This window comes from Rattus norvegicus, chromosome 7 (genome assembly GCF_021556685.1).
Source record: "Rattus norvegicus strain SHRSP/BbbUtx chromosome 7, alternate assembly SHRSP_T2T, whole genome shotgun sequence".
NCBI classification, from domain to species: domain Eukaryota; kingdom Metazoa; phylum Chordata; class Mammalia; order Rodentia; family Muridae; genus Rattus; species Rattus norvegicus.
In genome coordinates this window covers 115,227,536-115,253,143 of record NC_141540.1, presented here as the reverse complement: position 1 = coordinate 115,253,143, position 25,608 = coordinate 115,227,536, and the positions used below count along the sequence as shown (strand labels likewise).

General features: G+C 54.7%; 2 protein-coding genes across 12 annotated transcripts in view; one reads left to right on the top strand and one right to left on the bottom strand.

Annotated features, from left to right (window-relative positions):
• The window catches only part of Mroh5 (maestro heat-like repeat family member 5), a 67,137-nt gene extending 54,196 nt beyond the window's left edge, over window positions 1–12,941 (top strand). The window contains 10 exon segments of one of the 5 annotated variants that reach the window (NM_001432528.1): window positions 391–500; window positions 7,315–7,452; window positions 7,829–7,943; window positions 8,657–8,800; window positions 10,529–10,705; window positions 11,255–11,410; window positions 11,899–12,021; window positions 12,171–12,273; window positions 12,401–12,475; window positions 12,715–12,941. In NM_001432528.1, coding sequence (NP_001419457.1) covers window positions 391–500; window positions 7,315–7,452; window positions 7,829–7,943; window positions 8,657–8,800; window positions 10,529–10,705; window positions 11,255–11,410; window positions 11,899–12,021; window positions 12,171–12,273; window positions 12,401–12,475; window positions 12,715–12,815 — 1,242 coding nt within the window. In that variant the 3' untranslated portion in view covers window positions 12,816–12,941. 5 annotated transcript variants of the gene reach the window in all.
• Window positions 12,942–14,762: 1,821 nt separating this feature from the next.
• Ptp4a3 (protein tyrosine phosphatase 4A3) lies at window positions 14,763–24,975 on the bottom strand. 7 transcript variants are annotated; one of them, XM_087558067.1, is made up of 7 exons: window positions 24,886–24,975; window positions 21,931–22,008; window positions 19,966–20,870; window positions 18,138–18,230; window positions 16,501–16,631; window positions 15,888–15,962; window positions 14,763–15,195 (listed from the first exon to the last, which is right to left on the bottom strand). In XM_087558067.1, the coding sequence occupies exons 3-7, from the start codon at window positions 20,068–20,070 to the stop codon at window positions 15,078–15,080; spliced, it is 522 nt and encodes a 173-aa protein (XP_087414193.1). In that variant the 5' UTR covers window positions 20,071–20,870; window positions 21,931–22,008; window positions 24,886–24,975; the 3' UTR covers window positions 14,763–15,077.
• Window positions 24,976–25,608: the final 633 nt, after the last annotated feature.

Sequence of the window (25,608 nt, the reverse complement as noted above, 5' to 3'; positions counted from 1 at the left end):
AATCATGGGTTGGGGGAGCACATCTGGCTACAGAACATCAGCTAAAGAGCACAGGCTGGGGAGCACCATTTGGGGAGCACTACATAGCAGCAGAGCCTAGTGCTCTGCTAATGCCCAAGCCTTGGTCCAGAGCCTCTAGTGGAGACTACACAAGTGGCATAAGCTGGCACAGGTTAAGGGGCACTGCCTGGACACTTAGACTTGGTCCTTGGGCCCTCTGAATGGGGAGGGGAGGGATGTGATAGAGTGTGGGTTTTGACTAAGCATCCTGGGCCAGAATCCCAGCACTTCAGATCCATACTCACCCAACTCCAACAGGCCATGAACACAATTCACGAACTACAGTTTGCTCGAGAGTTCAAGAAAGCCGTGCGGGATGTTTTTCCCCAGCTGTTCCTGGCCCATCTGGCCCAAATGCACTATATCCTGGAGCTGAGCCAACCCACAGAGCCTGAGCAAGAGCAGGAGGTCCAGGAGGTAGCTGTGCTAAACCCTCAAAGGTGAGCCCCAAGGTCTCAGAGGTAGCTAACCCGGGCTTTAACACTCACCAGTAGGAATGACTACCCAGGACAAAGTTAGCTTCCTGCCCAAGAAACAAGTGTGTGCACCCACACACAGAGGACCTTAGACAGCAGAATGTCATGGTTCAGATCAGGAGTCAGAAGTCAAAAGTCAGAGGCTCTGCAGGCCTGCTCTTTATTACTCGCTTAGCTTTCTGTCCCCAGGATATGTTGGTAGTCTGTAGCTCAAAGCTGTAGACTTTAATCTCAGTTTCCACCATCCCATAAACTGTCCTCTGCCTGTGTCTAAATACATTTTTTTTCAAGACAGAGTTTTGCGTGTAACCCTGGCTGTCCTAGAACTCAATCTTTAGACCAGGCTGGCCCCAAACTCTTAGAAATCCACCTGCCTCTGCCTCTGCCTCTGCCTCTGCCTCTGCCTCTGCCTCTGCCTCTGCCTCTGCCTCTGCCTCTGCCTCTGCCTCTGCCTCTGCCTCTGCCTCTGCCTCTGCCTCTGCCTCTGCCTCTGCCTCTGCCTCTGCCTCTGCCTCTGCCTCTGCCTCTGCCTCTGCCTCTGCCTCTGCCTCCTGAGTGTTGGAATTAAAGGCATGTGCCACCATTGCTGGGCTAATGCCCACTTCTTATAAGGACACAAACCACTGAGTTTGGACCCCCTTAATAACTTAAATCTCCACCGCATGGTTGGGGATAGAGGAAATATCTCTAGCTTTAAAAGGACAATGTCTTAGAGTTTCTATTGCTATGACAAAAAACTCTATGACCAAACAACAAGTTGAGGAGGAAAGGGTTCTTTTGGCTTACACTTTCAGATCCATAGTCCATGACTAGAGGAATCAGGACAGGAACTCAAGCAGGGTTGAAACCTAGAGCTTGGAGCTGATGCACAGAAGTAAGAAGTAAGGATGTTTCTTACTGGTTTGCTTCACATGGCTTGCCCAGCCTGCTTTCTTAAAGAACCCAGGATCACCTACTCAGGAGTGGAACCACCCACTATGGGCTGGGCTCTCCCCCCATTGATCACTAATTGAGACAATGCCTTACAGCTGGATCTCAAAGAGGCATTCCCTCAGCTGAGGCTCCTTTCTCTATGATGAATCTGGCTTGTGTCGTGTTGACACACAAAACCAGCCAGTACAGACAATTATCTCATAATAGTCACGATCCCAAATTCCACCCATGTCCAGGATAGCAGCCAGCACAAACTGTCCCAAAGACAGGTGTGTGTCTGCTTTCTTTGTCCCCCTGGGAGGGTACTGGGCCACATAGACACGTATTAAGCAAGGGCTACCCAGTTATGACACAGAGAACATTCTTTTCCTTTTTCTTTCTTTCCTTTTTGTTTTTGTTTTTTTTTTCTTTCAAGGCAGAGTGTCTCTGTGTAGCCCTGACTATTCTAGAACTTTCTCTGTAGACCAAACTGGCCTTGAACTCAGCGATCCACCTGCCTCCGCCTCCTGAGCGCTGGAATTAAAGGTGTGCACCACCGCCGCCCAGCAGGGCACCTGGCCTTGATCTATGTGCTCCTTGTGATGGGTCCAAGACATAGCCCTCCCTCCCCACAGCATACACATGGACCAGCAGAGGCTCAGAGTGGCTCTGACACCTCTCTAGCCAAGAGGCAGTGAGCTGGACCACAGATGACCATCCGTCCCTCACTCGCCATAGCCAATGCTGTGGGTGCCCGAGTGGGCTGTGATTTGTCTCTATGTAATGTCATAGGCAGTAATGGCCCACTCCTCACCCCACGTGGGCAGGATTTCAAGGACACTCCATCCTGCCACGGTAGGCTTCCCTTGGGCTTCCCCTTGGCGCCTGGTCCTATTTCCCAAAATCCAATATGCAAGTCTTTAAAACCCACTGGGGCTCACTCTTTTCATTTGTCTCTGTGACGATGTGCTTCGTGCAATTTGTCAGTTTTAACAGCTCTCCCTGAGGCATGTCACGGAAGGAAAAAAAATGTCACTTCTCACAGTGCCTCTGAATTCCAATATGTACAAAATCTTTTTTATTCACATCAACCATGCAAAATACATGAATCTTCCCTAATAAGCTAAGAAAACATTCTCCTCCCAGAGCAAGCCGGGGAGAATTGCAAAGATGGCTGCTTCCTCCCTTCTGCTTCTCCCCGCTTCTCTTCCCCCAACACCTGCTGCCCTCAGAACTCTGCTCACCTCAGAGTCACCTGTCAAGACCTCCACAGTCACCCCTATGAACAGCAGCGCCTGCCTCAGCCCCTACCCCACCATCCACCCAGCCCTCAACATCTAGTAACTGATATCCCGGCTCCTTTGCTGGCTTGTTGTCTCCGCCCTATGGACGGAAGGTTCTAGAAGGCAGGAATGTCTACTTCTACACCTCAGGAAGGTCCCACCCTCCTTGGCTCATGGGTGGCTTTCCCTGTGAATGGAAAGCGCAAGGAGCATCCTTCTCTACCTCGGCTCCCTGTTCTCACTGGCCACACCGCACACAGGTCCTAAATGGTAGTCCAAGCAGCCAAAGGCCCTGAAACATGCCCTGGGTAGAGTGCCTGAGCTCTGATTCACCCAGATTTAGACCTATACCCATTCCTGAACCAATGGGAGCATTCAAGGCCCTGATTGACTAGTATGGCTCCCATATCTACCCCAAGCTGAACAAGACGTGAGCCTCTCTCCCCAGAGGAAGGCAGCCTGGCAGGAACCAACCAAAGGAGCCCAGTCATAGGCAGGCCACCCAGCAGGCACATGAGCAGGGTGACAGTAGGAAGTTTGTTGGCGTTCTTTCACTCTCAAAGGGTAGGTGGCATCAGTGAGATATACCACAGTGTAGGGCCTGACACCTTGTGCCAGGCTGACTGGCACTGTGGAGAGAGAAAAGGGGGCGCTGAGAGAGGACCTATGAAGCCACTGGTGAGTATATCAGTGGCTGTAGATGCTCCTCAGGGTGAATGACCCAGAACACTGGGTGGCAGGGGAGGTAAGACTTGACACTGGAGGTTCCTGATGCTCTGTTCAGCTGAGCTGGGCCCTATACTCAAGAGTGGGGCTTTGGGTAGAGCATGCCTTTGGCAGGTGTGGGTCCACCCTGGCTCACAAATACTCACGCTCTGGAGACTTCCACCACCCAGGCTGTTTCTCGGCTGTGTCTGTCCCCTGCCTCTCAGAGGACTTCCCACTTACTTCCACCACAACGCGTGAGATGAGTCCTTTCTCTATTTCCAACTCACTCTCATCCTAGCCTGGATGTTGACCTTTGCCCTGCTGAGCCGAGGGACAAAGACTAGTGGTAGAAGAGAAGCAGGTGTGTGGGCACACTTATCTCAGCACTGGGCTCCACACCTGAACCAGGAGGGTCCTGAGTTCAAGGCTAGCCTCATTGAACTTGAGGCTAGCCTGAGCTACATTGCAAGATCTTGTCTTTAAATGGAAAAAAAAAAAGGAAAATGGAGGAGGAAGAAATTTCCACGGTGTTTGGTAACAACGTGGAGGAACGAAACCTTGCACAGTGGCAGTGAGATGTGAGATGGAGCAGCTGTGTGGACCTCAGAAAAGCCAACTGTAGCATGAGGTGTGGTGGCATGTGCTTGTCATGTCAGAAGGATTGTGAGTACCAGGCCAGCCTGGGACATACAGAGAACTTATCTCCAGGAGGGAAATACCTGGAGAATGTCCACATGGCCCAACAATCCCACCTGACAAGAAACATCAAAAGCAGAGCCTCAGGAGAGTCTAAGAAACTTACTGACAGATGCTACTCACAGTGGCCAGAACTGGAAATGTGCCAAGTCGGGGATGGACAGACGGACAGAATGTGACCCATCCAGACAATGGGATAATATATTAGTTACTTTCTCGCTTTTATGTTCAAATACATAGAAAGCAACTTAAAGAAGGAACTCTTCACTTTGGCCCACAGTACTCGGGCTGAACTATCATGGCAACAGGAACATGTGACTGGGGCTGTTTCCCACTTCTTGGTGGACAAGAGGCAGAGAGGGGTGGTGTACCAGAAGGAACCAGAGAACCTAGAGGCATGTTCTAATTTTCTAAGATGCTTATAAATCTAATCAAGATGGCCCATCACAGACAACACTCCAAATTAAAGGAAATTCTGACACATGGGACATCATGGACAAGCCTGAAAGACATGAGTCAGTCATCACACAGAAAGCAGCTGAGCAAGGTGGCACAGCACTGTGATCCCAGCAGCTGCAGAGCAAGCTCAAAGGGAGAGTTAAAGGAATTCTACTCTTGCGAAGTCCCTAGAGAAGTGGAAGGCAGAAGGGGCCGTGCCTTGGGTTGTGGCGGGGTTGGGGCAGGAGTCAGGGTTTAGTGGGAGTCTGCATCTGGGAAGATGGGAGGTAGTAAAGGTTATTATAGCAGTGCAGCTCGCTGCCACTGACTCATGCTTAATTAAAATTAATATAATGGTGAGCTAATGAGAACTGCACTTTACCTTAGTTTTAAAAAAAAAAATAAAGGGCTAGGGAAAAAAAATGGCTCATTGGGTAACTGGCTGGGCAAGCCTAAGGACCTCAGTTTGAATCCTGCTACTGGACACACTAGCGCAAATGGGTAAACCTGACAGCGAGACGAGAGACTGAAACACGAGAATTCCTGTGAGTCCACAGACACAGCAACAAACCTGTCTCAAGGTGAGAGGTGAGGACTGGCACCCTGTGGTTGTCCCTGACCACATACACATTGTAGCCTACTCCTAACCACGTTCACACAGACTCACATGCCGGCACACACACACACCCTATACATTATTTATTTATTTAGCAAACAAAAACAGAATAAAATGAAAGGCATTGAAGGCTGTGGATGTGTATGCTGGTGTCTGGTCAGCCCTCGAGAAGCACAGAGGCACTGTCTCCTCTGTCTGAGGAGCCTCAGCAGGTGTAGAGAATGGCACTGTGTCCGGGCACCACTGGGATGTTGGACGGTGGGGAGTCTGACAAGAGATAGTGTGACCTTCTGGATGGTCAGGGGCACCGCCCTATGGCTCAGGTGTCTCCTCCAGGGGCTCTCTCTGCTGCTTACAAGAATGCAAGAACTTGACATGGCACCCTGTCGTTGGGGAATTCTGGACAGGGGGGCGAGAGTTGTAGACCTCTGGAGACTGTGATTTTCTCCCGGAAATCTCCAGGCAGAGATTCCCAACAGCTCTTGATGGTCATCTTTCTGAAGCCATGCTGTGGCCACGGAGACAAATCATCCGTAAAGAATAAGCTGTCACATGGGCCCAAGATGCCCCAAGATCAGAAGATTCCAGAGTGTCACAAAATGAAGCACATACCCTCCCACCCCCTTCTGAAATCTGTCACCCCTCTGTAGCTGTGACTGATATAGAAGATACTGCTTTTTAATGCCAGCCGGGGAAGAGAGTTCAGCCAGGTGGCCCTTAAGTTGTCACCATCAGGGTCTTTCAGAATGGAATTTTATCCTCTGACACTCGGTTTTGCAAATCTACCCTGAAATGGTGCTGATCTCCTAGACAGCCCTGAGGCACAGCAAGCCCACACATTAGCCTCATGAACTCCCAACAACCAGGTCAAGGGCGAACGGTCAAGTGTGGGGCCACGGAACCATGGAACCGGAAGGAGCTGGTCTGGAGTATGAGTGGGGTCAAGTTTTGTCCAACCGCTGAAATCTTGTCTCAAGAGCAGTAGGAAGTATAATGACTCCCTCCCTGCCTCCGGCCTGCATGTCCTGCACACTTAGCCCCGTGCCACCCCCCACCCCCGTGTCTGCTCACACCAGAAGGAGTCGCTTCCAGGTTAAACCGCCCCTCCTCTTACAAGCACATGGAATTCTTCCTTATGCAAATGAGGCATCTAGGCCCTCCCGCCCCTGACCAATGCTGTACACCCATCCCAAGAGCCCTACACACCCCTAAAAGTTTAAAAAGCCTTTGTTACCTCCCAATTAAACAAGCTGCTCCTGCAGCCTGTCCCCCAAGAAGTCGTCTGTCTCTCTTCATGCTCACTCGGCCTTGTATGAGGTCTCCATCATCCATGCAGCCCCGTTCTCCCCTTGTTTCCCCTCTCTGGGTCTGCTGGTTGTGGTCACGGGTGTTTGTGCCATTAAGGGAGAAGGATGGAAACAACAGTCAAGGAGCCAGGCCACCCTGGGCTTCATGGGACTTGCATTCTCCCACTTTCTGCTTGTGTTAGGTAGACACTAGACACTGAGGTCCCTCACAGGTTCCCTGCGACTGGTCAGAGGAGCCTCAGACTACCAGTTCCAAAAAGCATGTCCCCCAAGTCTCCCACTGTGGCAGACTGCTTGAGAATGGCCCCAGAGCACTCAGTCATTTTAAATGCTTGGTCCCCAGTTGTAGAACTGTTTGGGAAAGCTTAGGAGGTGTGACCTTGTTGTGGTTGGGTTTTGAGGTTTCATTATCTCAAGCTCTTCCCAGTCTCTCTCTCTCTCTCTCTCTCTCTCTCTCTCTCTCTCTCTCTCTCTCTCCCTCGCTCCCTCCCTCTCTCTCTCTCTCTCTCTCTCTCTCTCTCTCTCTCTCTCTCTCTCTCTCTCTCTCTCTCTCTCTCTGATAGATGTAAGATCTCAGCTACTGCTCCAGCACCATGCCTGCTGGCTGCTGCCATGTTCACGTTCCCAGCCATGAACTCCACTAACTCTCTGAAATGGCAAACCCCCTAATTAAATGCTTTCTTTCATAAGCAGGTCCTAGTGACAATTGTGTTCAGCTCTGCCCTTGTGCCAGCACAGCCCTCCTCACCCTGGGCAGGGGAAGGCTCAGGTGGCATTTGCAGCTCTGGGTAGAGCCTGGCCTCTCTGCTTGGCTGCAGCACGTCACTGGAGGCGCTGAAGAGCCTGCTGTCTACCACAGGACACTGGCATGACTTTGCTCACCTGGAACTGCAGAGTGCGTGGGAATACTTCACCTCCATCCACACCTATCCACAGGCCGTGGGCCTCCTTGCCAGGTACTAGTGGGGCAAGGGAAGGGAAGGCTGGGCATATGGACCACAGCGATCCATACCACTGAGCTTTCTGGATCATCTGAGGCCACCAAGGGCAGCCCAAAGCCAGCATCCCTTGGATCTGCATGTGTGCTTACAGCACCCTGAAACACAAGAGGCACGCGCCACACTCAAAGAGAGTGCAGGTGCAGACTCTTTCCCCAAGATCCACCCTGCCCTGGGACCTCAGGAGCAAGGTCTAGCTGTTCCTCCTCTGCCTTCCCCATGCATAGCCCAGGCCTGGCACATGGGAGAGGAACACAGACACAACCTGGCCAGCCTGGGAGGTGGTAGAAGGTACACTCGTGGGCGGTACCCACAAACCAGGCCCTGCCCCCAGGGCCATGGTGCAGAACCACTGCACACAGATCAAGGCAGTTCTTGGCTACTTGCTACCCAACCTGCAGAGCCAGCAGGAGCGAGAAAGGAAGACGGCCATCCTGCTCCTCGTTGAGGTAAGGCAGGGAGGGAACAAGGGTTCCATGTAGTCTGTCCCACCCTCTACCTGCCTGACCCCCAGACAAAATGGCTTACCTCACTCATCCTGTGGGGATAGCTTCCCAGACCGACCCCTTCCAGGTCTGCAGGGGCTTCTGAGGCTTCTCAGCCTATAGCCCGGGGCCTGTCTCTCCACCCTTCCCTGTCCACAATGACCCAAGCAGAGTTAATGAGCCTTGGGCATGGACTCATGGGACCATATTCAAGTGTGGCACTATCCTGCTCACATATAACTCGGGCTCTACCCACTCCCACCCTAGAACCTGGCAAAGGCAGAGATTTGAAGGAGAGGTCACTTCTATATCTGGTACCAGCTACCTGGGTCTAAGCCAAGCAAGGGCTCTTGTGCCTCCTCTCCCTCCACCAGAAGGATTTGTGAGGTGCTCTTCCTGGGGCCCTGTTTTCATGTTCCATGAGCCTACCAAGGGTGTAAGTTGGCTCCAGACTAGCTAAATAATCTCTCTAGGCCTCAGTTTCACCAGCCGTACCTAGAAGGGTTTGACCATTGAAAAGTTTCAGATGCTTTTTAACCCTGGTACCCTGGGGAGACTAGCCAACCATCCTTCCCCAAGCCCTACACAGGCCTAAGCCTCACAGCCCCCCAACAAAGACATAGGCTAACCAAGAGAAGGTACCAAGCCTGAGCCACTTTGCTCTCCGGGGCCCCCAGTTCCTCTATAGTCCTGCCCTGTTGGAGGTGCTTTCTAAACAGGCTGCCCTGACTGTACTGGCTCAAAGCCTCCAGGACCCCAGCTCTGAGATCCGTGTGGCCAGCCTGCAGGGCCTTGGAAACATACTCTTCCACCCGGAGAAGGTGAGAGCCAGAGGGACATGCAGCCCCAAGCAGGAAGGGTGGGTTGGGACCCTAGCTCTGTCACTTGGGACACTGACTCTCCCTCCCTGGGTCTCAGCTTCCTCCTCTTCAGAAATGGACATATTTTAAGAGGGCACTCCTGTTCTCCAGGGACATGTCTCCTTCTCATAAGGGGACAGACTCTCCCGCACAACTCTAGAGGCCCACTGAGGAGACAGACAGACAGCACCTTTCACCCTGCAGAGTGGCCCCCTTGAAAGCCATGTGTCCCTTATCCTTCAAGTTTCAAGTCCCAACTAAGAGCCCTGTGCTCTCACCATAGCGAACCATACTCCTTACAGACAGCTTGGGGCAAGAAAGATTACAATGGTACCTTTGGGGGACCTGCCTTTCCCTCATTCTGCACCCCTCTCAAGTTCAGGCCCTAGGGTTTCTGACACCTCCCTCACTGCAGGCACCATGTAGTGAACAAGACCTAAGGCCCTGGATAACACCCTTCCCAGACTCTAGTGAGAAGGCCTGTTTAGCACTCAGCATTCACATCTGTGGAATGGGATGGAAATTGAACCTGCTTGGTGTGGTAGGCAGGTCATGAGACCATTGGTGGCCATGATCATCGCCCTGGCCATGGTCAGCCCTCAAGCCACTGCCATTAGCCATCACAAGCAGCGGCAGCACCCCCTTAAGGCCACGACCCTATGAGCTAGTTTATTAACTCCATCTAATAAAAATACTGAGATAGGCGAAAGTGTCCTTACTAGTAGAGAAGTGTCCACTCATCTACCCTAGGGAGTGACAGGTATGCAACCCCTTCTGTCGCTGCTGTGGGGCCTTCAGAGAAAATGTGATCATGAGAATGCCACAGAACTAAAATCCTAATGAGGCCCCAAAACATCCTTGACCATCAGCCTGTTCCACTCCAATTCCATTAGATGTAGAGGTCTGCACATGGTTAAGGCAAGTCCAACCATTAGAGTGACCACGGTCAGCAAAGCCCTTGCACTGCATATAGCACAGATGGTGCTTATAATGGGGTGGGGTGAACCCAGTGTAGCACTCACTCACCAACCTGTTAACCCACCCACCTATACATGTGCTCTTCCATACATACATACACACTTACATACATACACACATATACATACATATACACATACATACATGCATACACACATACATACATATACACACATACATACGTATACACATACATACACACATATACAAACATATACACACATACATACACACATACATATACACACATACATATACACATACATACATGCATACACACATACATATATGCTATACACATACATACATGAATGCATACATGCATATACACATACATGCTATACATATACATGCATGCATACAAACATACATACATACAAACATGCATACATACATATATACATATACACATACATGCATGCATACATACATACATACACACATACACACACACACACACACACACACACACACACACACACACACAAATACATCTTTCCATGTATGGACTCCTCCATCTACCCATACACCTACCCAACCCATTCATCATCCTTCCACCTACCCATCTATTCACCAACCCCATCCAAACAGACTAGACCTCAGACTCAAGGGAAAGACAGGGGCGGAGGCTCAGGTCAGGTACCCCAGGTGAAGCCAGATGAAGGGGACAGACCTGTGCCTTCCACCCACCGCCCACTACCGTCCCCACAGGAAAGCCTGCTCCAGAGTCAGCTGCCAGCCTTCCTCAATGGCTTCTTCCAAAAGAGCGAGGCAGTGGTGGTAGGCATTATGGGCATGGTATCGGACGTTCTGCACCGCCTGGGCATGCAGGGCGCAGGTGCACAGACTCTCAGCATCGCTATCAACACCCGCTACTTCTTTGATGACGTGAGAATAGAGCCAGGCGTGGCTGGGCTTAATTCCCTGGGCCCTCCCCACACCTCCCTTGGGCCTCACAACCCCTTCTGCCTTCTCAGTGCACCTGGACACTGAACCCTAAGGCAGCTGCCAAGCTGTGAGCCCACAGGTGCACCAGATGTAGCCAGATGTGCACCACATGTAGCCAGGTGTCCACCAGGCAGTGCTCAGCCCTCTTCATGACTGAAGAGTGCCAAGTCTGCTTGTCCAACCCCTCTGGGTCCTGGCCTACTACAGACCACTCAGATAGGTGCCCAAAATAACTGCACCCTCCACTAGGATGTGGGGAGTAAGTCACCCAGCTACCTTCATGGTCAGGGTGACAGTGGGCAACAGAGGACAGGGTGATTCCATGGAAGGATGGCCTGAGGCCTTGTCTGAGAGAAAGCCCAATACTCCTCTGAGTCCAAGGGAAGAGAACCAACCTTACCCAGGGTCCCCGAACCTGACAGAAGAAGTCTGAGGAAACAAGGGAGCTCCAAGCTGGGAAGTACTAGAACCTAAGTTCCTGTGTCATAGGAACAGGACAAAGTTCGAGCAGCAGCTATGGCACTGTTTGGGGATCTGGTGGCAACGGTGGCAGACAGAAATCTCAGGGGCCTGCGGACCCAAGTATGCCAGAGTATGGTGCCTTTGCTCCTGCACCTGAAGGACCAGTGTCCAGCTGTTGTCACGGTCAGTGCCAACCTGTAAGCCTTTCATCTTGGCAGAGGGACAGGGCAACCAGGTATAGAATAGAGGGTAGTGGCAGGGGGTCAAGTCACCACAGGGCTCTCCAGATCATGGTCCCCTCCCACGCACTGCCATATTCAGCCAGTCAGATCTGTGGATCTACCAGCTACAACAGAGCATGGTGGGGATACGGACAAACAGTGTGCCTGGTGATGCATGAATACAGCCGGCCTTACTGTGCTCCACTCTCTGGAGTCCCTGACACTGGGGGAGGGGACAATAGCAACCAGCTCCCCAAAAAGCTCAGACAGAGCTAGGTATCCTCCTGTCTTCCACAGGGCACTGTGACCCCAGGGTGGGAGCAGCTTCCCAGACAGCAGCACAGAAAGCTGCTGAGCTGCTAATCGCAGCCGTGGTCTTGGGGAGTGGAAACCCCGGGGGCTCAGTCACACACGAGTGGTGGGTGACCCCTCCTATGGCTGTCTCCGCAGCAGGCCAAGTTCACGTTCTACCGCTGTGCTGTGTTGCTCCGTTGGCAGCCAAGGCACACCCTGTTCTGCACTCTAGCCTGGGAGAACGGCCTCAGTGCCCGCCACTTCCTCTGGACCTGCCTGGTGAGGGACCAGGGTGCAGGGTCAGTAGTGGGGGCCTGAGATAGCTGCACCCCCATGGACTCTCCTTCCCAGAGAAGTGAGGCTGGCAGGGTAAAGGTCAACAGTCACTGAGGCCCATGGCAGTGACAGGCGAGCTCTCCTCTGGCCAGATGACCCACAGCCAGGAGGAATTCAGCATTCACCTGTCCCAAGCCATCAACTACCTGCACAGCCATCACCGCCACATCAAGACCTGGGCAGCTCTTTTTATAGGTGGGCAGCATGGGCCAGGCTTGGGGTCCTCATTTCATCTCATCCACCCCCCACTGGGGTGGGAACGAAGGCCTGGGGCTGAGTAGCCTCCATCCAACAGCCATGTCTCTCTCTCCATCCTGCACAGGGTACACCACCTGCTACCAACCCCAGGCCGTGTCACAGATGTTAAGTGACAAGGACATCAAGCTGTTGTCCTCCAGTAAGTGGCCCACACCTTAGGCCTGTCTCCATACCTCCCAGCTTCTTGCAGCATTCCTGTCGCAGATGGTGGGTGGCACAGAAAGGGACCGGGGCCTCCTGAACAGAGCCCACCCCACCAAAGCACTCCATGCTGATGGAAAGAGGCCTCTTAGCCTCCTGCCTAGAGGAACTGGAGTTGGCAGTGGAGGGTTACTCTCAAGCCGGGGTCACCTCTGACTTGTCCTTTCTCTCCTGAAGCTTTTAAAGACCTCAAAAAAGACCCAGAACCTGGCATCCGGGAATTTGCCACCAGACAGCTCTTGTTCTTTTGGAAGGTGTCAGCCAGACCCAACCAGTGACTTTGAGTCATCCTCCCCACCTCTACCCCCAGAACAGCCCTGCCCCTACCCTGTCCTAAGAGCTTGGTTGTACATTTTTTCACTGGAAAGAAAAATCTAGATTCAAAATAAAAACAAAAAGCAAGATCAGAATGGCTGCCAGCTTCCTGCCTACCACCCGCGAGCCCTCTGCAGTGGCCAAGCCAAGCCCTGAGAAGATACTAGCAGGACTCCATGAGACGGTGACAGACGAGGAGAGGCAGGGCAGAGGCAACCTGGAAGCTCTGTGGTAGACTCTGCTAATGACAGCTCACGGGTAGGATCAACTCCACATGACCGGAGCCTGGGCCATAGTGCCCACAGCTGAGCAGGCCATCCTCCCTCCTCTCAAGGAGGGAGGCCTGAAAGTCCGCACAGTCCCGAGATGAGAGCTCTATACGGTGGAAGTGAACGGCATGCCACAAGAGGGCATCAGATCCCCTTATAGAGGTCTTACAGTAGGCCTCTCTACCCAGGGCAGCATATTTCTCCAGCAGGGCCCACCTGCCAGCCCCAAACAAAGCCCACTGGGAGGCCTCTTAAATTTACAAGAATCCAGAAGAGTGTACCTAACTCCCCGAGAGCCCCACAGGCATATCCCTTCTCAGGCAGAGCCTCTTCCTCAGCCTCGGTCCCTATTTAAGAAATGGCAGGCAGACTCTGTGGGCCCAGAGATTAGAGAACCTCTTCACAGCCTGGCATTCTCAGAACCCGCCCCCCACCAGCTCCACCAAGGGCCCCTCTAGCTAGCCCTCCTATCCTGGGCTCTGTGCCTGCCACCCAAGAGCCTCCACACTACATCCCCCAGGCCTTACAAAGTCTCTGCTAGGTAGACGTCCCCATGCCCTCAGCTGGGTGCATCCCCAACACTGTGTGTCTCTCCAAGTCCCTAAACTATGTGCTTCTTGGGACAGTGACATTGGGCTTAAAACTTGGGCAGCAGGGGCTGGTGAGATGGCTCAGCGGTTAGGAACACAGGCTGCTCCTCTAGGGGTCCTGAGTTTAATTCCCAGCAACCACATGGTGGCTCAAGACCATCTATAAGGGGATCTGATGCCCTCTTCTGGCATGCGGGTGTGCATGCAGGAGAGCACTCATACATCAAATAGATAATAAAAAGATTTTTAGATTAAAAAAAAAGCAAGCCTACATGGCAGACTGAAAGAAAAAAAACAGTGATTCTGTGCAGATATGCCACAGGGGTAGTGAGTTTCCAGCACATACAAGGTCACCACGACTGAGTCTGGCTGCACCTTGCCACTGCCTGCCTTACTGGGGCAGGCAGGAACAGGGATTGCTGGGAGTCTACGTGGGCCCTAATGGTTTCTGGGACCTAGTCCACAGTTAGGTGGAACTTGAAAAGGGAACCATCCGAGCAGGCAGTAATTACAGGCACCTTGGGTCTGTTCTGGGCACAGCAGGGACTGGGTCTACAAAGGCCTGAGGATCACGTCCAGAAGTGTGTCCATGCCGTAAGACAGACGGTACATCCACACTGACACTGTCCCTCGTGCCACCCTTTACTCGGCTAAGGGAAGGGCCAGCCAGCCCACTGCTCAGAACTTATGAGCAGGATGAGGGTGTCCTAAGCAGACCCACGTCACCCAAGTCCACCACACTCAGATCTACCTGTACCCCAAACCACTGGTCGCATGAAGGTGGGGAATGGAGGTCACTGAACGTTGCAAGTGACCCCTGCTCTAACCTGAAGAGGTGATTCAGTCCTCAACTGTCACCAGTCCAAGCTGTGGCTCGGTGCTGATGTGTCAAGAGCTTAAACAAGGCAGGGTGCAGAGCACTGTATGGACACCAGAGGGCGCCAAGGAGGCGCACAGCAGCAGCAGCAGCAATAGGACGGAAGAGATGGAGACCATGGCCTCCCAGGACCCACACCCCATTCCTGGCTCTGCATCACTCTTCACACACATCCACAGCTCCTGATTTATTGCCTTGAGAGTCCAGAGCACCTGGTAACAAAGGTGCTGGAGAAAGGTGAGGGTGAGGGCGCCGCCGCTGAGGCTCTCGGCCCAGTGGTTAAAAAGAGCCCACCTGCGATACACAGGCCAGGGGGAAGAGGCCCGGGCAGTGGGTGGAGGGGTTGGACAGGACTGGCAGAAGGTCCAGGGACGGCCTCAGAAAGACAGCCGTGGGCACAGATGGGGACAGAGCAGGAACGCACACAGCCGTTGGACTCCTTAGACCCTGATGTAATGGAGTACAGGGCGTACAGAGCCAGAACCCGCACTACATGACGCAGCATCTGGTCTTGTGCGTGTGTGGGTCTTTGAATCTCAGTCTCTGCTTAGGCCGGTACTTCTCCAGGTAGGTGAGCTGCTTGCTGTTGATGGCCCCACGGCGCTTCCTGCAGACAAGGACAAACGCTGGGTCATGAAGTCTGGCTTGGACACCTTGCTTGCCCCTGGGAGCTCCAGACCCTGGAGGCCTTGACTGGACAGACCCACAGGAAATAAGACTAAGCTGGTGCTCCAGGGAAAACAGGGAGGCCTGGGCTTCGTGAAGGCTGGGGAGCGCATCTCTCCCTAGCCAGCCAGCACCTCCTCAGTGCTGTACAAGAGAACTGTGAGTCTGTATTTAGTGCCGTTCTTCAGGTTGCACACCAGTCTGCATAGCCCAGGCTCCCCTACGGACCTCTGCAGACCAGTAGGCCGTACTACTACAGCCATTATGGGACTGCCCCAGGGAAACAAGAGATGGCTGTGCCTATTTCAGGCAGCACAGAGGTGCCTATACATAGATATGTCCCACACATGCCACAGGCTAGGGGTACAGTGTCAGCTGTGCAGTCTTTGCCCAGAAAGATCAGGAAGATGGGGGTCCTCCAGGAAGGCTACCATACCACAAGGAGGTATCGGCCTGGAAGCATCCAGGGAGAGTAGAGAAGGGGACTTCACAGGAAAGGCTACAGAAGTGAGAGGCGAGGGGCAAGGAAAGGCCACAGGGACAGCCTCAGCCCCGCCCAGCTATCAAGACCCGCCCCATTCCCTAAGCCCCGCCCACACGCGCTAAAGCTCCGCCCACACATTGGCTACTCACTGTCGGATGAACTGGATGGCATCCTCGTACTTCATCCCACTCTCGATGAGAGCGAGAGCCACGAGCACTGGAGCCCTGTGGGAACAAGCAGAGCTGAAGTTCCCTGAGATTCCGCACCCTTTCTCATCCCCCTGCCTCGTGCTACCTGACAAAGACACGGGGCATGAGGGCATAACTGACCCCCAATTCCCTCAGTTGCCCTTGGAGAGCACGGACTCCAGACAGGTCTGGCCCCTCCTGTTCAGCCTGAGGGATGCAGACAACCTCTCTGTGCCTAAGCACCTAGAAAAAGAACTATGTGCATACTGAATGAGTCCGCCCTCCAGCCCTCCTGCAATCCGAGTGTCCGGGGACGCTCTCCTGCCTGGCTCATTTCCATCTAGTGTGAGCAGCTGTTCTCTCCCAAGCTGGGGTCAGGCCTGGATGACCAGCATGTCTTTGTGGCAGCTCTTTTTCTGCATGAGGTGCAGTGACTGGATCAGAACAGGAAGCCCTCTCCGGGCCTTAGGTATAGCAGATGTAACCCACATCCAAATGCACGAAGCAATAAAGTTAGACTACAGGGGTGTAAGCGGAGCCTCCAACAGCAACATGAGCCCCACCTGTCACTTACCTTCCCAGGCCCGCCACACAGTGCACAGCTACGCAGCTGCCCGGGTCATTGTAGAACTTGGCCTTCAGCAGGCTCAGCCAGTCCTCTACCACCTTGCCAGGAGGGGGCGCCCCATCATCAAAGGGCCAGTCCTGCAGAGGAAGAGGCCTGAGGACTTGCCCTAGGGATGTTAGTTTTCCTTCCCTTGTCCCTTAAGACTTCCATGTGGGAGGCAGAGGCTAGCCCACAAGGAGAAGGCTCCAGCCCAGGGTATGCTGGAGCTTGGTGTGGGGAAGATGTGGGGAAGATGGAGAAGGGACCATTTTGAACCTATTGGTACGAACGGGTGAACCAACATGGGTCTTCAGGAGCTAGATGTTGGGAAAGAGTCCTTGGGGTCTCTGCCTCCAAACAGAAGCTCCTAGAGGCCTCCAGTTTAAGTGGCCATCCTGAGTCTAACCCAAATCCCTCCTGTGACAAAGGAAGGAGGTCCGCTGGGGCAACCTTGCACTGAGAGATGCTGATATACCTTTGCCTCGTGCTCACATTCCCCTAAACAACCACAGTATGGGAGGCCCTGGGCTTGCAGGACCTCACAGGAGGGAAGGCTCAACAGGACTCCCTCCCCTCCCCCAGGCCTGAGAGAGCCCAAGGTCTTCTTCCTCTACAAACTGATAGGCAGTGGATTTGAGACCCCATTGACACAGGGTCCCCACAGTGGGGTGAACTAGAGTCACTATGGTGCTGTGGGCTGGGCGCCAGGGCCTCTGCACAGTCAGCCAGGGTCTGCTGCGTAAGGCGTGGCTCATCTGAGCTCTGCACTGGGAAGAGAGGCCTTGTTCCAGGAAACTGCAATAGGCTAGAGGCGGCTCCTATGGCTGTCTCTCCTCTGGCCTCCCAGCACTATGACCAGTTCCACAAAGTTGCTCCTCCTCCCCTTAGCTGAGCCCCCAGGGTAAGGAAGCTAAGGAAACAGCAGCTAGGACCATGGCCTCTGCACAGCATCTCCCGGGACCCACTGCTGCCAGGAGATGGGCTCCCACATGGCAGGCCATGAGAGGCTGAAGAGAGGCCCCTGGGAGCCATAGCAAAGCATAGCCAGGCAAGCACATGCTGAGCCCCACCTCACCTGTACAACAGAGCTCTATGTACTGCAGGTCTCCAGGGCTGCCTGTCAGGGCTCAAGCCTCAACCCACAGTGCCAAATACACCCAGCAGGTGAGAGGATCAGCACCTTTAGAGGAATGCCATTCCCCCAGGCGAGCTCTCCCGCCTCTCTGCTGGGGTCTAAGAGAATGTCTGACTTCGAGCCTCACCGGCTCCAAAAAGGAGCCACACAGAGGCTACATACAGGCTGCCAATGGACTTGGAGCACCTGGTAGGACCCACAGGCTCCAACACAGACAAGCCAAGTGCTTCGAAGATCCAATAGCACCAAGTGTGTGTGACCTCCCCCTCAGGGCTAGTCAGGGAAGATGGGTGCAGGGGTGATGACTTCCTCACAGTCATCTGTCCCGCACACCAGCACAGGCACAGATACATAGCTCAGGATCTGTCAGGTGGCAGGAGAGGCCCCAGCTTCACAGGGAAGAGTCCCAGATCTCCTGCCCAGACCTTGCTTAGGGCAGCCACAGTGTCCCAAACCACATGTCCCTCACCACAACAGTGATGCCGTCCTTCTCCAGAGGGGTCTTGTCATAGGTCACTTCGCACACACGCACCACAGTGGTAGCCCCATACTTCTTCAGGTCCTGGGGTAGAAAGAGGGGTAGATGGGGCAGTTCAGAATCCCGAACTGGCTCTAGACCAGGGCTCTGCCCATGCTGAGTCCCCACAGGCCTACCCCCTCTGGAACTCCTAAAGAGAGCTGTGTCCCCTCATACTGCTTCCCCTGAGATGAGCAGGTTTCATAAATCAACAGGTGGCCTAGGATACTTAGTGACTAGCAGGGTAGCCTGCTGGTACCTCCAAGGTCAGCTGTCCTTGCCCCACCTGAAGAAGGGAAGGGGAACGTCTGTGTTTACTAAAGCACAGCTCACCCGCTCTGATTCAAGCCCCTCCCCTCCCCCATCCCTCACACCTCTGTAGCAACTAGGACAAAGGGTATTAACAGCAAAGCCTGGGTCTCCAGATAAAGCCACTAGGTTCCCAGCAGGTTGGCTTCATGTGTGGACTCCACCAAGGCCCTTCTGAGTCTCCAGCATGCAGACCTCAGGAGTTGGAACCTTAGCGCCAGCTGGGTGGCACCACTCAAATGCCATTGGGAAAGCCCCGTTCCTCCAGAGAAAAGTTCACTCAGCTCACAGCCAACATGGGGTATTTATACCCACAGCCACAAGCAGGGCCAACCCCCACCTACCTGCTCCCAGTGGATATTTTGGGAGTGGTGAGGGATGACGGCCTGGCTGGCCATGTGATGGGAACAACACAGCCACCGCAAGGCCAAGCCCCAACTATTCTGAGAGTGCAAGAAAAACGAGGGAGTGTCCAGCTTGGAGACCATGCGGATGCTGCAGTCCGTCAGGGAGAAAGCCACCACCAGCTCAGGGCTTAGACCCAACCCTGCTCACATCTGGAGCCCTGATGATGCTTATACACTATATGGCCCTGGCCCTGGTCATATAGGAAGCCTTGACTTTGGTCACATACTGAGCGCAGGTCACATACCTAGTCACTCATGGTGGTTTGTTTTCTGTCTGTCTGTCTGCCTGTCTGTCTGTCTGTCTGTCTGTCTTCTAGCTCCTCATTTGCTGTCACAAAGGTTCTCAACTGCAAGAGGGGCAGTCTTCCCTGGGGTAGCACCCAGCTATGTGTCCCGGGCCCCAGTTCCCTGACTTAGGGTGTCCACTGCCCTCCTCTGCGCAGTCTACCCAGAAGCCCATGGGGCTTAGCTCATGCCACAGAGAAGAAGAGAACTGAGAGCATGCAGCTCCAGACCTGCAGCAAGGAGGCCATGCTGACAGCCACAACTCCTCCTCCCAACCCCCCACAGGCTGGAAAAAAAATACTCGGTCACATCTAGGGGTGAAGTGAGGGTGACTACAGACAGCAGACACCTGCGGGCTCTCCATGCCTGACCTCTGCGGACTGCGACGTCACTCTCCTAAGACTTCCTAACACCTGAGCTTGGGGGCTGAAATAGCCATGGGGTAGTTCTCCCAGCCCCTCTTCCACCTGCCCGTCTCCTTCCCTCCTCGCTCGGCCTCCCCCCCCCCCCCCCCCGGAGCTGGGGACCGAACTCAGGGCCTTGCGCTTGCTAAGCAAGCGCTCTACCACTGAGGTAAATCCCCAACCCCGTCGGCCTCTTTATTTGCTCGATTTCTGCAGAGGCTGAGGTCGCCCAGGGTCTGGACAACCGCGGCCTAGACAATGTCCACTCTCCCAAGCCTGAACGCTGCCAGTCCTCCAGGAAAGCCAGCTGGTCATCAGCACCCATCACACCCTGAGCCATGCAGGATGCCCACCCAGCCCTGAGGGCCCACTCACCTCGATGAACGTGCTGAGGGTGGCATTGCTGGGGTTGTGGGTGATGAGGAAACGCATGTGTCGGTAGCTCACCTCCACAGGTGCAGGCCGGTTCATGCGGGCCATGCCTCCTCCGGGGACCCAGAGAGGACTAGCCAGCAAGGGCTGCACGGGGGGTCCCCCAGGCCCCCACACCAAGTCCAGTGAGATCCCCGTGCTTGTCCGAAAAGAAAAGACTTCTTAAAACCTCGCCCCTACACCCCGCACAAATATTGTGCAAATAACTTGGGAGAGGGAGAGGAAGCTGCCTGGTGGTGGATGATTCCAAAAAACCCCAATTCTAAAAAAAAAAAAAGAAAAGAAAAAGAAACAAACACACCCCTCCCCCACCCCGCAGCAAGATGGGCAGCTCCAAGGTCCTGTCCCTCAGAGTGGAGTAGTTAGGAGGATGCAAAAATAAAAATAACAACAACCAAAAAAAACGAGCAACGAGAACTTGGGGTTGGTGACTCTGGCCGCAGAGCAGTGTCCTCGATGGGGCTGTCGCTGGAGACACCCTCTCTGCATCGGTGGATAGAGGAGTGAGTGTCCCCTTTGGTCAGAGTTGGGCCCCAGCACTCAGGACCAAAGGAAAAATGAACTTGAACTCAACCAACTCTGCCGTGGTAGGCAGGCAGCCTCTGGTCCGGTCTGTCACGTTACCCCATCAGGGAACGGCGAGTCCTGGAGAGGGGCAGCGGGCTCAGGCAGCAGTGCTGGCCTCCGGCCTGGCAGCAGAGGCCATTGGGAAGCAAGGGCAATGGTGAGGGCCAGAGGTGCACGGGCCTCCTCAGCGGCAGCACCCACGATGTTGGGAACGGCAGTAGTCAGAGCTGCCCTCCTGGGGCTCCTCCATCAATCGCACCCTGGTCTTCAGAAGGCACAATCTACGGGAGGGGCAGGGAAGAAATGGGAGTTCCTTAGATTCTACATGTTAAGACACAAAAGAACAGACAGCTCCTGCCAAGGCGACCCCAGGCCCCTGTGGTGACAGGAGAGTGACACACAGCCACAAGACAGGGTGAAGAAGGTATCAGGCCTCGCCCCAGGAGCATGTGAACCCCACCAGCAGAGTACATCTACAGCAACAGAGGTCGGGCCAGGGAGCCTGGCCCCCCATCTCACAACCCGTGAGGGCTGTGGTTCTTCTCTTGGGACTGCTGGCCACAGAACAATGTAAAGCTCAGATCGTTCTGTAAGGGCAGGTCTCGGGGACAGTGGGTACTGACAGAGGAACAGGGGTGAGTGGCCTCAGTCGCTGCCCCTCAGGCTTCCTGCAATCTCTACCCAATCTCTACTTACTGGTACTTGCCAGGCACTGGAGGTAAACAAGACATTCTCCTTGCAAGAGACCACAGGCCAAGGAGCCAGCTGCCAGGCTCATGCCAAGGAGGTGACAGCACAGGTGGCCAGGAAGGGAGTCACACCATTGACAGGACCCAGGGGAAGGACACTATTGGAGGACATCAGCCTCAACCCACTCACCCCACCTTTCCCTCCAAAAATATACTGGCAGCAAGGAACCAGAGGAACCGCCAGCTACCTGCCACCCCCTGGAGGGCCTGGGAGACCTTGGGCATGTCACTGGCCTCTCTGGACCTGGTTCCCATCTACACAATGAGGGTTGGACAAGATGGCGCCACAGTCCCTTGGGCTATGACCCGGTAGTTAGTAGAGCCTGAGCCCCTGGACGCAGCCCACCCCCCACCCAGCATTCATCTTTCCGAAAGGAAGGTCCCTCCTGGATCCCATCTGGAAGAGTTATGCCCAGACCTCTCACCTCTCTGCCTGTGCCCCAGCACCCACTTCTCCAGCTGCCCACCAAGCAAACCAGGCCCGCAGAACCTCAGCCCAGCACAGGAGTCTGGTCCCGAGCTTCGGGCAAAGGTTCAAGGCTTGCCTTGTTCAAGGCTCCACTGTACCAGATAGCGCAGAGTCCTCACTTACCACCTTCTACCCCTGAGAACAGCTCAGCACTCCACTCCAAGTCAGTGCTACGGCTCACAGACAGTCCTTGCCGCCCTTCTGGAAGGACCAAGATGGAGGGGCACATTGGAGGAGGGCAAAAAGGAGTCCTGTGCCTGCTTTAATGGGCCAGGTTCTCAACCCCTGTGCATGCAGAGCCACGACTAGCCCGGTGTAAGCAAGGAAAGTCTTCTCTCATGCTATGACACAAACACCCGGGGCCTCCTGGGAGGGGCATCCCATGTGTGCACACTGCAATGCCCTTGTGTGTAGAGAAGAAAAGAAGAGAAGGCCCCAGGAAGCCAAGGAAACTGAATGCACCTAGCAGCTACTGTAGGGGTGGAGGTGGGGCTGTAACATCTGGGTAAAGAAAGCCTGGACCACCTCTAATGTTCCCCCAGGGCTGAGAGGATGGAGGCAGGGGTCCAGGTGTAGGTGTCACCACGCTGGACTGCCTCTTATCATACCTGCACAGTTCACTGCAGTCTGGGCCACACCCCTAAGTGTGGGCAAAAAGGCATGCCCACAGCAAGCCTGAGTCTACCCAGGCTCAACCACACGGTGGCTGCCCCCCAAAGGGAGCCCCTCCTTTGACACATCACTCCCTTCACCCGCTTTGGAGACAGTCTTTCTCTGTCCCTGTCCTGCTGCCTGAAACGCACCCTGTAGACCAGGCTGATCTCAAACTCACAGAGATTTACCTGGCTCTGCCTACCGAGTGCTAGGATTAAAGAGGCATGTGCCACCACGCCAGGCTGCACACATCACTTCTACGGGGTTGAGAAGCCCGGAGAGCAAAACAGGAGTTGCAGAGAACGGGGTGTGAGCCTCTACCTTAGAGGTCCCTACTGCATTCTAGAAGGCCTGACCCAAGGCTTGTGGGCCACAGGCTACCTACACCCCTATCCCAGCAGCTCTAGTTGTGAGCAGAAACTGAGCTCCCCTTGTGGATCCAGGCACTCAGTCAAGCCACCACATCCTCCCCACCCATCGTGCTTATGGTCCTACTATGGCCCGGGCCCTTTCTCCAACTGACCCTCTCCATCCCTGCCCAGTCTCCTCTAGCAGTATCCTGAGCCCTCAGCTGCTCCCAGAACCCGCATGTTTTTCAAGACCCATTTTTATCCCTGTTTGCCAGATGAAAACATGGGCCAGAGGGGCGTGGAAGGAACTTCTCTGGACCCTGGCCAGCGCCGGCCGTCCAGCCACACGGGTTTTCTCAACATCGAGTCTAGTAATCAGAGAACACTTGAACCCCAGAAAAAAAAGAAGAAGACACGGAGGTTCACAGAGGCCCCACCCTCGAGTGATGGGGTGGGAGTGCATCTAGCTTCACAAGGGACCTAAATGGGACCCTGTGTGACACTCGGGAGTCAGGGGTCACAGGGTTCAGGGCTCTGTGCTGTCAAGACAGGTAAGAGTGCTCCTTGGATGGGCTAGGGACCCCCAAGGACCCGTGGTAGGGCGAGGGGAGCGCACACAGCTCCCGGACCTCAGCGGGGCTTCCCACCCAGCACGCCAGGGAGCCGCCATCCCGTGCAGGGCCCATCCCAGTAGGGTTAGGGTTCGGGAGCGTCCTCGAGGCTGGGTCCCCGCCGCCCGCAGCCCGGCTCACCCGCGCCCGCAGGCGTGCGGCCGCCTCCATGCGCCGGCCGGCCGGGCCGGGACCCGCGCGCGCCCTCCGCAGCGGCGCCGGCTCCGGGCGGATGCCCGCCGCCCGCCGCCCAGCTATTTATAGCGCCCGGCGTCACGTGGGGGGGCGGTGACCGGCGGGCGACCCGACTCACAGCGGCTCCCGCACCTGCTGCCTAAAGATAGCACGCAAACAAAGGCGCGGCCAGTAGAGGAAGAGGAAGGAGGAAGGGAGAGGACCACCGCGGACCCGCCTGCCATCCCCTCTGCATCCTGCTAGGCCGGAGACCTCCCTCTTCAGAGGAGCCACCGGCCTGGAGGAACCCTTCCAGCTCTCCAGCTTCAGAGGCATTCACCGAGCAGCTACTGTATGCTCAGCAGCGCTAACCCTCACTTCACCTTAAGAGCCACCACTACCAGACTACAGCTGAAGAAACTGAGGCACTGAACCTTCGCACGGTTGAACTGAGTCATACAAGAGATGAGAGCCTCCTAGATACTGGCTCATCTCCAAGGCAACTGATACCCACCCAGCTCTCCTGAAGCCTTCCAGGGCATCCCCTTAGCAGGGTCTTCTCCTGGGCTCCACTGACCAGGCAGAATCCTGGTTTTGCCCTGGGGCATCCCAGGCAGGAACCCTATGCTCTCCAGCGTGTCAGTCCACACCTGCCCCAGTGGCTGCATGGCCCTGGGAGCCTTCTGGAGCTGGGCTTGTTGAGTTCCGGCTCACAGAATCCCCAGAGACTTTGCCTTGCTGGGAACCCTGGCCCAAGCCCGGCTCCCAGACAGAGGCCTGGCCCTGCAATCAGTAGTTGGTGCTGGGGAGAGCAATGGTCCCTGAAAGGCTGGGCCGAAGCCAGGAAAGGGCATGCTCCTAATACTCCCGAGAGAAGTCTCATTAGCCAGCCCCACACAGCAGAGCCTACTGTCCCCCATTCTCGCCCGGCACAGATTAAGTAGGGCTGGAGCATCCCACTGCAGCCCCATCCTGACTCACCCCCAGAAAGCCAGGCAGCCACCTGAGATCCCCAGATTATACCACCCTATAAACCCACCACGGTAACTGCATTGATGCTGACCAATCCCACGGCCTCAGCTGTTCCACTAGTTCCCATCCTGACAGTAAACACTGAACCCTCTACAAGGCACTGGCATCCAGCAACTCAGAGATGTTAAGAAGATCACCCAAGTCACACAGCCAGGGGGCTAGACCATGTTTGGAGATTTGCCCACCCCCAGAGACCCTGCTGATCCCAGTCCCAGGTAGCTAGGAAAAAGCACATCAAACCATGTCTGATAGCCTACCAGTTGTCTAGAAAAGGGTTTGTTAGCGACAGGCCCAGCAATTTCTGAGATACTGCACCAGCCAGGGCTGCAACCGGGGCTCCAAGTGACACCCGCCCCCCTGCATGCTGGGGCCTCTAGCTAAGCCTGGGGGCACCTGCTAGAGCTGGCAGGGCCCCAAGCCTTTCGGAGAAGTCTATATATAACACATCCAGGGCCTTCTTGGAGCCCTCCCAGAGCACCCATCTCTGGAGCCAGGAGGGGAGACCCTAGCAGGCTCCACCCACATCAGTTCCTAGGAACCCATGCAAAGCTCTTACACCCCTGTGCCCCATAGTTCCAAGGGTACAACCCCTCACAAAACAGGCTCCCTAACCCCATGCCATCCCTAACCCCCTTGGCCATGTGCCCCAGGCCAGGCAAGGCATCCCTAAAGGGAGGAGGAACCTAGCAGTCAGCTCCGCCCATACCCCACCTCCTACCCAGGCCTGGCACCAAGAAGCTCCCGCTTGTTTATGGAAGGAACAAATGACCCGGCGTTCTAGGCAGAAATCCAGATTGGGGAGCCATCCAGAACCTATCACGAGACCTCAGCCCTCGAGGTCTGGGAGAACCTCAGAGGAGGGGACACCCATGCCACCCTGACAGCAGCTCCATGCCTTCCAATTGTGAGCCACTATGTCAGCTGCCCCTTTACCTCTTGCCTTGAGGGGCTTCCCCAACTTAGTCCCTCAAGCACTATCT